General features: G+C 42.7%; 1 protein-coding gene across 8 annotated transcripts in view; it reads right to left on the reverse strand.

Moving 5' to 3' along the window:
- The window catches only part of TSPAN4 (tetraspanin 4), a 506,481-nt gene that overhangs the window by 396,787 nt on the left and 94,036 nt on the right, over window positions 1–15,658 (reverse strand). Inside the window, exon 1 of one of the 8 annotated variants that reach the window (XM_077931595.1) lies at window positions 2,478–2,568. The exons of the other annotated variants lie outside the window; for them this stretch is intronic. Coding sequence (XP_077787721.1) covers window positions 2,478–2,485 — 8 coding nt within the window. The 5' untranslated portion in view covers window positions 2,486–2,568. Of the gene's footprint in view, window positions 1–2,477; window positions 2,569–15,658 lie in introns of those variants that run through there. 8 annotated transcript variants of the gene reach the window in all.

Raw genomic sequence — 15,658 nt, forward strand, 5'->3', positions numbered from 1 at the left:
CCCTTCCGGAAATTAAATCAAAAGACACTCGAACATCACAGGTGACAAGCACCATTGGCATAACAAATTATCAGTGGCTTTATATCACTGGTATTAACTTTTACAAATGAATACAAGGTCTCTCACCAAATCCAAGCAATCTAATACTGGTCCCATAAAAAGCATTTGGTGTCATACTGAGCCAGATGTTTGATCAAGAGCTGGAGAAAACAGTACTTCAGTGGTGCATTCTCTTTTAATTACTATAGAGTTATTTTGCTTAGGATGCACCAGCTCACATATGGCATCCCATCTCCTCAGTCACCTTCCGTGCAATCTACAGATGCCCTCCCCACTCTCCAGCTGTACAGTTGGTACTGTAAACAGCTGAGGAATGTGATGAGCAAGAGGCCCTTGGAATCTCAACATGACAGGAGAGGAGGCAGGTAGCAGTAAGAAGACCATGGCTGGCTGCAAGGTGAATGCCAACTGTAGCCTCTCAAGCACTTCTTTACTGCCCCCGGCCCTGGGAAACATCAGCCTGTTGAGGAGCCAGAAGGTTGAGCAACTAGCCCTATCCTAGAGAGCAACTGTAGAGATTTTGCCACATCTGTAGCTGTTTCTAGGGAAAAGTCTACTGATTGGGCAACTGTTTGTGGATGGCATTTGAGTTTGTGGGGAAAGCACACGTGCAACTCATGAATGCATAACATGTGATTCGCGGTGCACCTGCTTTCTGCTATTTTATAATTTCTGCTATTTTATATTTATTGGATTGGTTTATTGTATTTTTGTGTTTGTTGTAGTTTTAGTGTTCGCCAATTTGAGGACCTTAGCCAAAAACATTTGGCAGTTTCAGGTGCTAAACTGAAATAGTTTTCAGGGGTTTAGAAAACCTAGGTAGAAACTAGGTAACAGAATGTTCCCAGCCCTTGTTATACAAGGCCAGATTGTTGTCTCTGACATTTTGCCAGGCTGTAAATCAAACAAGCAATGAGGAAACTCAGTAAGATATCCCATAAAGCCTTTTCATTTTATGAAGGAAATTAATGAAGTTAATATGATGTGTTCTCTGAGAGGACTTAGCTGTCTGACAAATCTTTAAGTCCCTTTTGGGAAGAACAGGGAATCTTAGTATCATGAGTAGAATGGCCCTTTAAAGAAGTAGGCAATTTTAAATACATGTGAACACAACATAGGGGTATCTTTGTAGAAACAAATTAATTGAAGGGGGTGAGATTTGAGTGGTGGGAGCACAAGGAAATCCCTCTGTGTTACCCGCCACCACCAGCAAACTACTCTTCATTCCCCATTGGTAGTTTCCTAGTATAAATCACCACTCTGCATATTGCATCTCTTTGCTAAAACAGCTTTAGGTTAACAATCAGACAACACTGAATAGGGGCAGCCCGAGGGGTCCCCAAGGGCCATACCCCTAGCCCAGATCTGGGCATTGGACAGAATCCACACTCCCGGATCCCTTTAACAAGATACCCTTAATGAGGAGGGGCAGGTGGAGGCTACAACATCCCCCCCCCAAACAAAGCTTACCCAATGGCTAACCTCACAATTGCTACGAGGTCGGCGAAAACCAAATGGCTGGAGTCAATTTGCCAAGTGGAAAAAATCCTGCCTGGTCCCAAAATATGGCAGCCAACATTTGTCCATAGCAAGGTCATATCAAGGCAAAGCATAAAAAGAGATGGGTGGGTAGAAGATCGGGCAAAGGGACGCAAGAGGACAGTCTCCTGGCCGCGATGTGGTTTAAATTTCCCATGGCCACGCCCCCCCACCGGTGCTGATTGGACAGTGAGGGCTGCCCCTGGGCCCCGCCTGGCACTGGCAACACAGCCAAACAGTGACAAGGAGGGCGTTGATTTCCACTCCCAGCCAGATCCTGCGGGGCCTGATGCCTGGCCGCAATGCCGCCTACCAAGTAAGCGGACTATCCTTATGAGTACTCACAAAAGTCCCTCACAACTGGCATTTAAAAAATGGTTTCATGCTTGGGGGGGGGGGATAACATTTTAAAATATGGGGTTTGATTCTGCTCCAGCATATTCAGTCAGTTTCTACAAGAGCTTCCTTTAAATAGACTAGAAGCTGTCCAGTTTGCTCAATTTCTCCAACCCATTGACTTGTATGGGATGGGAAGATAAAGTAAACAAGGCTTTTTTCCTCTTCAACCAAATTTCCTCTGCCCACCTCCAATACTATTGAATAATTATCATCTAATGCTGAAGAGGAAGATGTTCCTGCTGCTCTGCAGAAATGATGATTAATGAATTTCACAGTAAACTTTACCACTAGATATCATTTTTCTATTTAAATTATTATAATAAAGAAAGTGAATCAGCAAGATATATAATTTCAAAGATAAATCTTTGCTTTTCTACTAGCCTTTGACTATTTTAAATGTTGCTCCTTATTTTCTCTCTATTGTGGCACTCCAAGAACAAGAAAGCCCTGGCATATGTGCGCATTTTATAGCAGCTTACCTTGACATCTGTTTGTAATTTAGCCCATACACTGATTCAGTCTCAAGTTGGCTCCTGGAAGACAATGTGGTAAATTTAAGTCGTGGCACCTGAATTCTAGAAGCCTGATTACGGAGGTGTCACTGGCAATATGGCTCTCCGTGGATCAGACTTCCAGGAGACAGAGAATGAAAAAATGCTCCTCCATGCCTTTGTGTGAAAACACACATGTGGAGAAAGGACTGTAGCTCAGCAGCAGAGCACATTCTCTGCAAGTTGAAAGCCCCATGTTCCAACCTTACAGAGTCACTACCAGCCGCTATAGACTATGTGTGGGTAACCTTTGGCCCTCCAGATGTTGCTGAACTTCTGTTCACCATGCTTGCTGGTGCAAAATGTAGTTCAGCAACATCTGGAAGGCCAAAAGTTACCCACAACACTGACCTAGGTGAACAAATGGTCAATGAGCAAACGGTCTAGCTTGGTATAAGGCAGCTTCCTGTGCCTGCCTGCCTTCTTCCACTTCATTGTCACTGACACTCATTTTCTTTTAAAACAGTGGAGCTGGTTATGAAAAAGGACATGCTAAAACGCAGGAATGCCAGGAGTTGTACTGTGCAAGTTTTCTTCAAATCAGCTGCAGCAGCATGTTGTCCCAGCCTTGGCCAGCAAATAGCCCCGAGCTCCCTGCTGCTAATGGATCATAGACCTCTTCTGAAAATGTGCGCTGCAAGTCAAAGCCAACTGGGTGGAGCTTCGGCAAGCACATATCCATTACTGTGAGCAGCATGACATTGGCAAGTGCACACACAGGCCACACATTAGCCCATGCAGCTTCACTGAACATCACTAAGCAAAAGTGATCATAAAAAGAATTCTTCCCTGTGTTTTGAAAATGCTCACATAAAAGACTGAGAAATTCACTCAACATCTAATTAAAACCCTCCAGAAAAGACTCTAAAGATTGTGGGATTTTCAAGCTCCAGAAAATGTTAATTTTCACTGCGTGGTGGAAAAAATGAAGGGAGCCCATGACTCACCCCTCGGACATTTTTCGATGGCAGACATTGCTAATTCATATCTACACGAGAGGTTTTCCAGTCTGAAAGCACTACCCCTCCCTTGCTGTGTTGGTGTTAGAAAACACAACTGCACGTTTCAGAAATTAAGTCTAAATCAGCATCAGTGTGCCTGTTTCATTCCTTCTCTCACTTTTCATCCTAGAGAAAAAGGTTAAGACACGCAATGTGGGACTTAAACCTACCCCCATCAATAACTGCAGAATCATGGTTAACAGACAAGTCTTGACTATTGACTTTGCCTCCAAATAAAAGACACTGTGTCTAAACTTACAGACAGCCGTCTCTACAGATTTATAAATTATCTATGTGGTCTCCCCTCTGCTGCTACATATTCCGTCACCTTCTAGAGCCGGCCCTTTCCAATATCCTCTTTTGGCTTATTTCTTTCACATTCTACAGCAGGGCCTCCCAATTATATTTACACCTTTTAGCAGCAGTGGTGTTTCCAAGAGATAAAGCTCCCAAGACCCACTTGCATCAGACTTAGCACAAAAATCAAAACATTTTGGTGATGTTCCAATGAGGACATCACATTAACTTATTGTCTCCTTATATAGACTGCTATTTGAACCTACTGGTTAGCTCAGTCGGTTATAGAGACCGTCGCTGATGACGCCAAGGTTGCAGGTTCAATCCTCATACAGACCAACTGCATATCCCTGCACTGCAGAGGGTTGGACTAGATGACCCCCAGGGTCCCTTCCAAATCTACAAGTCTATGATTCAGAGTACACACAGATTTTTGAATGGAAAGTTTGAAATAAGATTGTTGACAGACTTGCACTATACACCCTGAGGGGTAAAAGAAATGAAAGGTTCCCTTCAAGCATTCTTCCACTCAGAGCTGCTGCAGTTTGTACTTTTCCCACATTTCTCAAATAACATCAAAAGCTTCAGGTCACATGGGTGGAACCCACAAATGACCAGCACTGTGCTCCTCCCCACTTCACCAGCACTGCTGCAGAGGAGCCCCTAGGAGCTGAATGGGCACTGGGGAGGTTGTCTATGCAAGTCATGCACACTCACCCTTCTCCAGAAGCATTGCTTTCCATTTGCTTGCTGCTGTATGGTTTGGGAATGTTATGTATGACAGACACGTGGATTCTGCATTGATTTCACAGGCTTCACACCTCTCTGGACACAGCAAACTATGACAAGATTCATTTATGTGTTACTCTTCTTCTGCAACCATAGTTTGCTGAAACTTCTACACGATTGGTTGCTTTGTTACAAGTGGCATATGAATACTTGTCGAAAGAGAAACACAGTGTCTTTAACAAAAAAATCTATTTTTTTCCCCAAATACCCCTCGACTCCTCTTACTTTCTACTTGCCCAATCAAATGCCATGCAACAAAGGCCCATGAAGAGCAAAGTTGGGTTTCCTAGGGCTAAACAAATGTGTGATGGACAGTTCCAAAATTCTTTCCTTTTATTATGTTGTTTTAAAATAAAAAGCAGGAGCGGGAAGCTGAAAACACACTCCGGAGTCAGGGCGCTGAGGGAATATTATTGTTCTGCTCAAACTTTTCTCTTCTGGCCAATTGCTGCTGAAAAGTACAGTGGTACCTTGGGTTAAGAACTTAATTCGTTCTGGAGGTCCGTTCTTAACCTGAAACTGTTCCTAACATGAGGTACCATTTTCATAGCTGTCAACTTACAGATTTGAAAATAAGGGACCAGCAGCCTTGAAAATAAGGGACCAGCAGCCAAAATAAGGGACCTGCAGCCTCACCTGTTCCAGGCACTCCAGTCTTCCTGTCCTCCTGCAGTCTGGTCAAACTCATGCTGGTAGCTCCGAGAACACTGTCCAACCAACTTTGTAACCAGAGGTTCAACTGAATAGAATCTGAATCACATGCACCACAAGGCCTATGCAACCTCAACTTAAGATGGCTCCCAGGCCTGGCTTTGCACTGCAAAGTTTGCAGCAGCACGTGCAACAACATGGCGTCCAGCATTCAAAAAACCCCTCAGCTTGCATTAACTAGCCACACACAAGGCATGCAAGCTCCACCCCCCAGTTGTTCTTAGACTTCTTATTGGGTGAGCAACACAGCCAAGCAACACAGTTGGAGCCTCCCTCCGCCCTGGCAGGCAGGGAGGGAGGGAGAGAAGCCGCTTCCTTTGAAATTTAAGGGACATCATTTAAGGGACATTTAAGGGACATCCATCAATAAGGGACAGCAGCGGGACATGGCCCTGGAATAAGGGACTGTCCCTTCAAATAAGGGACACTTGATAGCTATGCATTTTAGCTAATGGGGCCTCCTGCCGCTGCCACGGTGCAATTTCTGTTCTCATCCTGAAGCAAAGTTCTTAACCTGAGGTACTATTTCTGGGTTAGCGGAGTCTGTAACATGAAGCATCTCCTCTCCCTGCCAATCTTCTATTCCTGACTTTCTGCAATTGCTTCCTGTTCAGAAAGAAAACTGAGGGGAGGAAGAATAATTGACTGCCAGTCATATGAACTTTGACCCTAAGTTGCACCTCAGGATTCTGAGCCCAAGCATTCCATAGCATTAATTACAGCAGATATTGTGAAACATTTTGCATTTATCTGTCAAAGAAAAACTCTGCATGTTGCAGAGGCCACACACTCACAGTCTACATGGACTGTTGACCAGGCTTGTTTGGCCTCGCTGTCATAGTGTGTTGGTGAAATTCTGGTGTCAGATGGATGGGGAAGATGTGACCCTTCTTATGTTGCTGGACTACAGCTCCCATCATTCCTGACCATTCGGTCATGGTGGTTGGGAATGGTGGAGTTAGAGTCAACACCACCTGGAGAGCCACAGATTCCCAACTCCCACTGTAAGAGATGACCGATGACAGGAGACAAGCTGTCTCTCAGGGAACCTTGTCTGCCATTATGTACATAGGCACTGAAAAACTCTGGATAAGCTTCCTAAAAACCTAAGGGTTCCCCTGAAACACAGTGTGAAGGCCCCTGGACTACAGAACAGTTCTTCAGCAGGAAGCTCAGAGAAACTCAAGATGTGGGTAGACCAATTAACACCCTCCAACAGTTTTGACTTTGTGCGCATCAGTGCCTCGGAGCTGTGCCTTGGCTGCCATAACTAAATGGTGCATCACCAACGCATGGTTCCATTTAGACTCAAGAGCACAGCCAGCACCATGTCAAACTATTTAGTGTTACATGCTATGTAGTGTTTGTGCCCAGTGGTTCCTGGTTTTAAGAGGGATATTATTTCACAATTTTTTAAAGCCTATCTGGAAGACAGGTTCAGCTCCATGCTGAGAAAGTCCTCAAAACTGACGTCTCATCTTTGCTCTGTTGACATCCATGCTCATGAAAGCAAGCATTCTGGCAGCCAGCGCCCAGAAGGGCAGCATGGCTGCAGGCAGCTGTTCTCTCATTCTGCTCTAGCCAAGTAGTACTAGGCTCTCAGTAGTTTCCATCAAACAGCTGGCATCAGGACAGGGCATCGGATAAAAGTACATTCGAAAGAATACAACATGGCCACCAATGAATTATGGGCATCTTCAGAAAGGAAAGAACTCACATTCACAAGGAACCTTCAGATGCAACTTTACAACAGGATTCCCTATACACTCCCCAGGCAGCCACATACTTCTTAAGGAATTGCCTTCCTAGACAATTTCAACTTCACAGTATTATGTCATGCCTGGTTTTAATGCTGCCCTGGTGCAATCTCTTCAGCAACTAAATCTATGCCTGTGATTTACCATAAAAACTGTTGTCTAGCTATAACATCAAAATATATATACTGTGTATTCCCCCCCCCCCCTGTAGGTAGGGAACGACTACTTAGCTACTACATACATTTGGAATACTGCTTTCTGGGAAAGACTAATCAGCAGTTGTGACTCTGAAGTGCAGTGGGAGAGTATTCCAGAGCAGTCTTGCACCCTCCTGGGCAGAAAGGAGCTAATTGCTCTGAAACCGACATCCCTCTTTGACAGCACAACACTATTGGACACCGATTAGGAACACACAGAGATCCTGGGGAAATCAGCACAAAAGGACAAGCTCTCTGATGAATGGTTGTATCCAGGACCCACCTGTGAATTCTTAGCATCAAAGAGTTATGTACAAGTAAGAGCACACTCTGCAAATAAGAGAAAAGATATCCAAAGAGAACCATGTAAGCTCAGCACTCCCTCATCCCTTAAGAACAGTTTGCCTCCTAATTTTACTCACTGAAAGCGATGCTTTTGCCATTCTATAACCCCAGCAAGACTATTTTTCCTACTTGAGTCTGCATGTTTTGCATCGGACTGCAGGGATAAATAGACTGCTTATACTGCTTTGCTTATTTTCATGGTGATTTTTTTAAAGATTGATGTTATCCCATGCAACTCATACTCTCATTCAGATGAAATCTGATGTGTTTCTAGATTTGTACTACATTGCTGCAAAACATACTCCTGATGACTGCTAGGTTTTGTTTTTCCTTAAAAGAGTTACAGCCCTGGACTCTCAACAGACACCAAACCCATTTCTGTAGGATGTGTTCAACCAGGGACTTTTCTGGACCTTGGTTGAACAGATTCTATAACTAGAAACATCAAAGATGAATTGTGCTTGTTCTATACCTCTAACTCAGCCATTCCCAACCTGGGGGTGCTCTCCAGATGTTTCAGACTACACTTCCAATTGTCCCTGCCCATTGGAGGTCCCTTCAGGGTCCCTTCCAGCTCTATAATTCTGATTCTATGATGGGAGTTATAGCTCAAAACATCCAGAGGGCTGCTTTAATTTATGGCACTCTTCTAAGGGTCTAAGGAAGCGTTTAGAGCACTCGTGTCTTCCTAGGTCATTTTAAAAGTTTAAACTCTCATACACAAAACACAGTAAGAATGTCCCTGCTTTAAAGATTTGTTTGTAAATAATGGATTGTTTTTATTCTTATTCATAAATACTTGCATATTGCAGTTTCATACACATACACATATACACACACAATATAAATATATACAATAAAAAGAAAAAAATCCCTCCACCCTAAAATCACAAATCATACACTATTATAGAAGATGTTTCCTTAATTGTGCATAAACACCTGTCAGGGGGCTTGGTGCTCTTGGAGTTGGGGCTCTACTCAATACCACAGGAAAGTGGCTTTTGCCACCCACAGCCTAGGTGTCAGAAATGTCATTTGCCCAGCAGAAATTACTACCACCAAGCAAGAGCTAAAGTCAGTCTTTGTATTCACTGAGCTTACTACAAAAAGTTCCTTCTCTTCGCATGGTTTAGGAAGTGGATTGTAGCTATCCTGTCAGCACTTCACACCAAGATCATTGAGAACTCTGGTTGTCTTTCCCAACACTCACTTTCTAAGTACGCGGTCCCTGCTTTGGTAAGGAAAATTACTCCGGCTCTTATTGGCTGTGCCCCCCAACAAGAAATTTATTCAACGTCTCAGGCAACATCAACAGCGTGCACACTAGCAGCAAAGAAGACTGTCTCTCATTTCCAATCTGTCATACCAGGCAGCTAGACAAATGTTATAACAGCTCCCGTCACAGGAAATGAACTTGTCAGTGTCTCCTGAAAGCTGAAACCCAGGGCGGCTCAGTCTCACAAAGCTGCGAGTCAACTCCCAGCCTTCTCCCACACACCGAGGCTGGAGCATAAGGGCTGAGTGTGGGTAAGTGCTGGCCCCACCGTTGGGCAGACTGAGGGAGATGGTAAAGGACAAGGATAAGCAGCAAAGGGGGGGGGAGGACACAGGCCACTGAAACTAGCCTGGTGCCGTCAGGTGCGCTGGAGGACACTGTCCTGCTGCCAGTGTTGACGTGAGACTCCACAGTCTCAGGCCAGTCACCTTCTGCATAAGGAACGTGAAGGGGTGGGATCTCATCCTTCACCTTAGGCAAGGAAATGTTTTGGGTCAGCCCAGACAAGGGACCGTCCTGGTAGTTGCTCCACAGAGGGCGGCAGTGGCAGCAGCAGCACATTCACCATGAGAAGCAAGGGCAGACAAAATGCAGAAGCCTGGGCACAGAATGGCTCTTTAAATAACTTTCTGTACACCATGTGAAGCCCACAAAACGAGACTCCAGGTTTTGTTTTCTACCACCACATGTTCCTGCAATCATTAAACTTACAAGGCTGGGGGTATCACTGCAAATCTTAGAATACATGCGGAAAATAAATGAATGCAGATTACTCCCAAAGGTTGCGTAAAATATGGGATAGGTGGTGGTCATGTATATATATATATATATATATATATTTCAGCATTGTATGTTTAAAAGCATTGCTATTGCTACTCCACTCTAAATACTCTTCTTAAAAGGAAACAAAAAACAAGAGAAGCTCGTTTTTCCCTTCTCCTTGAACCAAGTTTCATTTATTTATTTAAAAATAAACTGCATATCGTTTAATATACATGATCCATACATTCTATTTAGAGCGTGTATGTCTATATCTTTGTTAAGGACTAAACAACCAATATTATGCAGTCTTGTGAATATCAAGAAGTTTTACCTACTAAAATAATTAGCCTGTTTCCTTTGATTGCTTTAAGTGTTTTGATTATAGGTTACTGACAACGGGGACTATAATTTTTATATTTAAGCACAGTACCTAGCAAAGAGACTGTTATTTCATTTGGCTCTTCCAGGTACTATGACAGCGCTAATTAATAAGTCACTGGAATGGAAGAGAAAAGAAAAAACTGTTTTAACTGGATGTGTTGACAGGAAAAGTACTTCTTGTAGAATCTCCAAGTGCAAGAAAGACAATGTTAGAGAATTCCTAAAAAGGCAAGTGCCAGGGTAAGGAATGCAGAATTGCCTTTCAGCTAATCCATTTCAGCTGGTGAATTTCATGTTTTGTTTATTTTTTCTACCTGCTTTTCCATTTTCAAGGCTTGTTGAACACATGCTACCATGACTCAAAATCCAAGGCAAGGAGCTGAGATGCTAAGAGCAAAAAATGATCACACCATGAAGATTAATGAACAAAAACTTCTAATACAGGCAGCCATTATTTGACAAGAGTTCTGTAAATTTGTACTTTTTACTGGAAATAATATCAACGTTAACCCTTTCATGAATATCTATGTAACAAAATACTACAATAGTTGTAAGCAGTGGTCCCTGTTGCCTTTAAGAGAGTCAAAAAGTGTCACCTCACCTAATACTGGAGGAGCTGTTATTATTTAGACAAAAAGGTATTCAGTGTCAAGACACAAACCTGGCTCTTAATTTCCCGGCTGCCACCACAAATAGAGTAGTATGCAAAGTAACATAATTTTTCTCACCTAACAGGAAAAAGTACACAAACTCACATTGTGTCACAAAAGTTTTCCTGTGGCTAAACTCAAACATATATTTTTTTCAGAAGGATAGTTACAATGCTATTTTACTAGAAAAAGAGGTGCCAGAACTCACCATGAGTGCCTCCCTTGGTCTCTTATATTGGCAATGACGACCTCCTGAGAGGTGCTAGAACTGAGTTGTGGCTGGGGGGGGGGGGGGATAGTTATATAGATGGCACTAAGTAATATAATGAATAACACCTCTACAGCTGTTTTGCAAAATACAGAAATGCTGTGCCCAATAGTGGTCATCCAGAAAGGCAAAGGGCATGACACTAAGCCTCAATCCTGTAAAAGAAATTCTTTTTTTTTTTAATAATTTTTATTAGCCGACCAATCAAATCAAATCACATCACATAAATTCCGAATTACAAAGCCGAATTTTAAATTTTTGTTGAGGGGACCCATATTTCAAGTTCCGAAGGGGGATTCCGATCATCTTCTTGCTACTGCGTTAATATACAAATCAGTCCAAATAATGTTCATAATTCTATCCAGTCTTCTCTTGCTGTTTCCACATCTCATCTTGTTCGTATATTTTTTAATTTTTTTCTTTATGATCTCTTCTGATAATCTCCTTAAGCAGATAAACACCAATTATAATCCTGTGTGAATTTTTCCGTTCGTCCAATCCTCATATCAAGATGGTTTCCATATATCATCGCTTTCATAAATAACATCGCTCTTTCCATCATTAATCTCACCGATCTGTCGCTCTTAAGTCCCTCTGAGGAGTCTCACCCATAATATAAAAACAGCTCTGTTCCTCCTCCCAGACTTAAGTCCTCCGACAGAACTTGCCAACATGGTGACGGTATTTTTAACTGCATCATTCCAAAGCTCTTATATTTTCCACGATCTTCTTGAAACATGTTTTGGTTAGAAAATTATCTCCACACAGACATAAATCCACAGCTTAAGTCATTAAAATGGCATTTCTGACTTGGGGGGGGGGGGATTCTTGTTTAATCACATAAAGGAAAGAAAGGAAAGTTTCCCCCCCTCCCCCATCCAGTCCCTTTGCCATACCGAGCCTTGGTGATCTTCTCACGATTGACTCTTGTTCCTCCAACCCGTCTTGTTTATCAGAGATCTCTTCAGTTAGCAGTCTTTACTCCCCCTCCTTCCTTGAAATATGTGCATTCGCTTCCTCCTAATTGTTTCTTTTGAACTTATTGCAGCTAGAGGCGCGGATCAGAGACAGCATCCAGGAGCGCTGAGATCCACACAAGGGCTTTCTGCCTAGTGCCCCCATCCCCACAAGTTTGGGGGTGGTGTAGGGCACAGCAGGCAAGGGCAGCCCCCCCCCCCACAACCTTGGCGGGTAGGGAGGCTATTTACTCCCATCACAGCCTCCTAATTACCTTGTGTGGGTCGGAGAGATGTTATTGTCAGCCATCTTCCGATGCGCCCCTAGTGGCCCCTCTCCTGTAAAAGCAATTCTATGTGGAATTGAATTAATTAACTCCAAACAGTTAGCTTTCTGATGATACATGGATACAGCCTAGAACATCTGAAAGAATGTACAGTGTACCTGTCAAAGAAGCTAGCACATACACAAAATGCTTTAACTGTTATATGGACATTGACTGGATCCTAGTCAGCTCACTACAAAGTTCTCCAGCAAGTATATGTAAAACAGTAACTTGCTTTTGAGAATTTAAGAGTGAGCAATAAACTACAGAGACCAAACATGAAGATGGCAACAGAGGCAGTTTTAGGGTAGTGCAACTGGTGCAGTCGCACTGGGTGGCACATTGCAGGGGGTGATACAACCAAGCTGTAGAATGGAGCACAAGAAGCAGGAGGTGCCAAATTTTAGTGTCACACAGGGTGCCACTAAAATTTGAGAGCCCAGAGTCCGCCACTGATGGCAGAATGAGCATTCTGTTATGAAAATGTAAGAGCCAAAATTGTATTCTAGCTTGGACAGAAGGCCAAGCCTACTTCTGCATGGACATATGCAGAAGGAATACCAACAAGTAGGGCCAGTACTTTCTTCAAGTCCTGAGACCCCAAAGCTTTACACCATATTTTCATACGTTGTCATTTGTATGTCATACATGTGGAGGAAAACCTTAAACACATTGCAGAGTTCAGCAGAGTTCCCCCAAAAATAGACCAGAGGCAATAGTACAGTACTTCATTCAGCAGAGCTGAAGGCAAATGTAGCGTAACAGTTATCAAATCCAGTACAATCAGGATTGGCTCAGTCTATACAAAAATCCAGTTGCAGCACTTATAAACTTAACTCATAATAAGACTAAACCTTAGCACTAAGCATCCTATGTACAGAAACACTGCCATGGGTACCAATGGTGGGGCATTTTGTGAAAAACCAGTTACTGCTGTCATTAAACAAATGACTTGCCTGCACAATAACATCCTGCTTTTCTGATTCAGCACTTTGGGCTAAGTCAGAAGTATGGTAGATTCCTATAAGAGAAGTTAAGGTACTTGGGTAAAGTTCCCACATCACTACAATAGAGCCTCCTGTACAGATCCTGCACAGATCATGTTGCTCCAATCCATGCAGACACATGGGGAAACAGCACAGGCTTGATTGGAGAGGTTAGATACACCATAAAGAGCATACATAACTGCTGTCAAAACATCATGAAGCCACATCTTTTATGCCCACAGTCATCAGATGGAGCTCAAATTTATCATAAAAATGCTTCCAATATATACATTCTGGCCACATTATATGGGTGTTCAGTCTCTTACTTCTATACAGACATGCATACGATTGCACTGTAAGTCCTCTGGATTTAAGTGAGGCATACTCCCAGGAAAGTGGGTATAGAATTGCAGCCTCAGATAGTTTTAGGATATTGCAGAAAAACTAGCTTTTTGTTACTTCCTGGGAACGAGATCCTATCCAGCACCTCTTACAACCCACTTTCCTTCATGTGTTCTGTCTTCGGTACCCAGCTCTTTCTCCTTTTTGCACTGAAATCTCTCCCAGATTTTTAGGACAATTGCTGCCATTAAATTTGTACTGCTAGCACTCTGCTGTGCTGCAAATGTTATCTCCAAATTGCTTGGTTAATACTTGCTTGTTAAAACCTACTCACACAGCTCTAATGAAAACAAAATGCCTTTCAATGTTTTACAAGGACAGGATGTGCTTTCAAAACGACCATAAAAAGTGTAATTTTATGTCACTCAGCACTCCCTCAGTATCTGCCACAAAATTTGGAAAGAGAGGGGAGAAAATCAGCATACCATTAAAGCACAGGGCACATGGAGCCATATTTATACAGGACAGATTCACTTAAATAATTACATGCTTATGTCAACCTAGACCAGCACAACTTGAGTTTAAACCTCTTCTGAACAACTGATTTCAAGCTGAGAATATATTGAAGAATTATCCAATGATAGGTCCAAATGTAATAAAATGGAAACACGGTTATTAGGATATGTTAATAAATGAAACCAAATTCTGGCCATCACTTAACAATCAAGCTGTGAAGCAGAGATGTGAATGAAAAAAACCTTCCCAGATCCATGCAGCAATACCCTGGGTGAACAGAAGTCTTCTACTGAAAAGACCAGGAAAATGGTGCTAGGCAACCCTCCTTAGGAAAGGTATTCCATAGCTAGAATGCAGCGGTCAGCACCTTGATTGGCTGGAAGCACCAATGTAGGACAGAGTGTAGGTGCCAAATTGCTTCTGCCTCTTGTTCCTTCATGCCAGACTAGCATACTCAGCCAAATGAGGTTAAAGATTCACATATGACCTTCCTTGGTTAAAAAGAAGAAGAAGAGCCAGAGAAAATATGTCAGCAGAACTACCTATGCATTTCTGGAAGATCCCACCAAGCCTGGAGTCAACACCAAATGTCCCCCATTAGGACTCACTAGGGCTGGTTATATATATATATATATATATTTGCTTTCGTAGATTTTCACGGGTACAGGAATGCAGGTTTTGGTGTCCTCGGGTGTCTTCCCGTGTAAAAGATGGGGTGTCTAGGCGACGTTTCGACGAGGTCTCACTCGTCATCTTCAGGCTGGTAACTAATCTTAGCAACTAATCCACACCTAATGACCCACCTAAGTGGTACTCAGGATATCACTCAAGAAATCACTCAAGATATCCCTCAAGTAATTAAGGAACAAAAGAAGAAAAGGCACACTAGCCTGGGAACTTCCTCTCTGCCCAGAACATTGGAGGCTATACAACACACCTCCTCAACAGTATTTATAGGAACTCAAACACTGAGATCCTGCTCTGTTCCAGTAACAAGAAGCCGAAAGCACCAGCCTGAAGATGACGAGTGAGACCTCGTCGAAACGTCGCCTAGACACCCCATCTTTTACACGGGAAGACACCCGAGGACACCAAAACCTGCATATATATATATATATATATATATATATATATATATATATATAAAATTGTCCAGTAGCACCTTAGAGACCAACTAAGTTTGTTCTTGGTATGAGCTTTCGTGTGCATGCACACTTCTTCATGCACACGAAAGCTCATACCAAGAACATATCTGAAGTGTGCATGCACACGAAAGCTCGTACCAAAAACAAACTTAGTTGGTCTCTAAGGTGCTACTGGACAATTTTTTATTATTATTTTTATATATTTCTACTGTGTCAGACCAACACGGCTACCTACCTGTGTGTATGTACTTTTTACTACTTCCCAGCTTCTTGGTATGGCAACTGACAAGTCCACATTTACTCAGTACGGAGACCTGTTGATTTATTATTACATGGTTTTCAGACCGTAGGTCTTCAGCAGCTGTCAGGCTTGTGCATTTACTTATAAAGTCTGTGACTCACTT

This window comes from Podarcis muralis, chromosome 1, assembly GCF_964188315.1.
Source record: "Podarcis muralis chromosome 1, rPodMur119.hap1.1, whole genome shotgun sequence".
NCBI classification, from domain to species: Eukaryota; Metazoa; Chordata; class Lepidosauria; order Squamata; family Lacertidae; genus Podarcis; species Podarcis muralis.